Here is a 2,681-nt window from a genome sequence, read left to right as displayed (position 1 = left end):
CACTGCCACTCCGGGGGAGCTGGAGAGGCTCTGACTTCCTTCCACCACCTCCCCTCGCTGTCCCAGGGTGTTGGGTGGGATTCCTGTGCCTTCCCTCTCTGCAGAAACTCAGGAGAGCTGCTGGAACTGGGAGCCCTGACCCCCTTTGCTGCTGCAGGGGCATGGGCAGCCTGCAGAGCCAGAGCTGCCTGGGCACAGGCGATGCACTGGGCAAAATTGCTCCTGTGTGTGCACTGAGCCAGAGCTGCTGCCAGGAGTCTGGCGCTTCCTTTCATGCCTTTTATCAGATCTGCCAGTTTTCAAAGGGTAGTTAGACCTCAGTAGTGGTGGAGCATCGACCTGCTTGGAGATATGATTTTTTCCTGCAGGATGGGGGCACAGCAGTAACTCAGGGCAGGATATCATCCTTGTGTTATCAGAAAAAGAGCACAGAAATCTGACTTTGAACGTGCTCCTGGCTGGGTCCTCGTTTGAATTAGAGATTTGCTCTGTGTAGTTGTTGGGAGGAGGAGGAAGGTGACTTTGAGCCTAAATCATGGACTGGTTTGGGCTGGTTTGGACAAGGTGGCCTGGGATGATGTTGGCTCTTGGTCTGCACTGCAGTATGAGCTCCAAACACCCCTGGCCCAGAGGAACCCCAGTACCCTGCTGCCAGGGTTATGAGTGCCCAGCAGGCACAGCTCCTGGTCTGTGTGTGCCCTGGGCCAGGCACAGCATGTTTAGTGTTGGTTGGGTTCTGATCTCCTCTTTGCTTGGATGCAGTTCAGGTACTGACAGCAGAACCAAGGTGGGACATGGCACCTGCTATATTGGCTGAGAGACAGCTGCACAAAACAGTTGTTACAGCCATTCTGCCCTTGTCTTCCCTCTCCCAGGAGGCAGCTCTGGAGTGTCATTTTGGGACAGACAGGACGTTTGAAGCCCGGTGGGTGAACTCCTCTGCTGTGGAGTGCGTACATGTGCTGGTGAGTTGAGGGGTGAGGCTGCCATCCCTCCTTCCCCCGTGGTGAGGGTCAGGTCTGAGGGCAGGGAGGGTCTCACCCCCATCCTCCCACCTGGCAGTGGGATACCACTTGCTTTCCTCCTTCCCTGCTGAGTTAACCCCACCAGCAAGAGGATCTCTGTATGTGCTGATGCTGGCAGGACATGCACAAATCTTGAGTGCCATGTTCCCAGTTCCTTGGGGTTCTGCAGTGGCTTTGGTCCCTGCTCCCCTGGGGCTTGGGAAGCAGCTGCTTGTTTACCTTTCTAAACAGGCAGAGTTCAGTTCAGGCAAAAAAACTTGGCCACCTTTCAGGGCTGCTATTTCTGTAGCTTTTATTTTGGATGAGGAATTGGCCTGAGAAAGCACTGTTGCTCACTGGAGAGCGGTGTGTGGCTGTCAGAGGGCAAACTGCACCTCTGAAATGCAGCAAAGGTTTGGGCTTCTACCGGTGGGAATACTGGGAGTGGGAGCTGGAGAGGAGCACTTTCCCATCACGTCACCTGTATCGCAGCCCGGCACTGAGGCTGCGCAGACAGACCAGGCTGTTCGTTTTCCTGTCGTTTCTGCTAAAAATAGCAGCAAGCCAGGGCTCTGCTCTCGCTGCAGCATGCACCGTGTCCCATGCCCTTCACTGGGACCTCAGCAAAATGATTCAAACAGAAAACAGTCATCCCTCTCCTCCTGCCAAAGATGAGACCCTCGAGTCTGGGGGAGCAGCAATCAGAGAAGCCTCGTGAGGAAGGTTAATCTGTGTAGTGTGTGTATGGAAGCTCCTGTTTTACTGAATTTCCTAAGTTTTTGTTTATTTTGTTGTGTTCAGCTCCACACATCAGAACAAAGCCATCACTTCCCAGTGAATCTGCAACTGAAGGACAGACCAGACCGATTTATTGACAGTCCAGAGATGATGACAGGTCTGAGTTGAAAATATTTTTATGCTCCTTTTTATCTGGGTGACTTGAATGACTCGCAAACCCTGGCAGAGTTTATGGGTGCAGGAGAGAGACCACAGCCCTGCTGGGCACAGCTTGGTTCTTTCTCTCAGGCACATGCAGGGAGATGTTTCCCTAGAGTTGGCCCCTGTGAATGTGATCCTGGAGCCCAGAAGGGCACCCACAACATGCCTGTTACAGCCAGGGAAAGTCAAACCCCATCCACAAGCGCAGGCAGCACTGCCAGCAGCACGTGGGACAGGCTGTGCTGGTGCTCTGGGTCACAGCAGGGATGTGGGGTGCACCCAGGACTGGGGAGGAGCTCTCTGTATGGCTTGGGGCTCTGCAGTGCCCTTGCCCTGGGCTCTGGCTGGAGGCAACATTCTTAGGTTCCTTCCTCCCTTGACAGTGTCAGTGGTTGTGGCAGAAGGGGCTGATTTACCTGATGTGCAGAGGAGAAGGAGAGCCCAAAGGGAGGTTTCCTTTGGAGGATGTCTGTGACAGGGAGACAAGACACAGGCACTGACAGCCACTGACCAGGATGGAAAGGTTTCCCCGTGGCAAATCCCCATGTAGGAAGGAGGATTATCTTGTAGAGTAAAAATACCTGGAAATACCAGCATGAGATGTGGCTTCCCTGCAAAAAAAAAAAAAAAAAAAAAAAAAAAAAGAGGATGTGCATAATTTTGCAATGCAACAGAAACCCCCAGGAGAAGGGAGGGAGATTGGTTTTTGGATGTGCAGCAGAAGACTCAGTTCTCCAT

The 2,681-nt window shown here is 53.1% G+C and overlaps 1 protein-coding gene across 1 annotated transcript in view; it reads left to right on the top strand.

Moving 5' to 3' along the window:
* PLXND1 (plexin D1) overlaps positions 1-2,681 on the top strand; it is a gene marked incomplete at its 5' end in the record, with an annotated part of 49,344 nt that overhangs the window by 12,545 nt on the left and 34,118 nt on the right. The window contains 2 exon segments of the mRNA XM_009073143.1: positions 876-965; positions 1,806-1,899. Coding sequence (XP_009071391.1) covers positions 876-965; positions 1,806-1,899 — 184 coding nt within the window.

The sequence above is a fragment of the Acanthisitta chloris genome, unplaced genomic scaffold (genome assembly GCF_000695815.1).
Source record: "Acanthisitta chloris isolate BGI_N310 unplaced genomic scaffold, ASM69581v1 scaffold15784, whole genome shotgun sequence".
NCBI classification, from domain to species: domain Eukaryota; kingdom Metazoa; phylum Chordata; class Aves; order Passeriformes; family Acanthisittidae; genus Acanthisitta; species Acanthisitta chloris.
The sequence above is the reverse complement of the archived record's forward strand: the minus strand, read 5'-3'. Positions and strand labels throughout refer to the sequence as shown.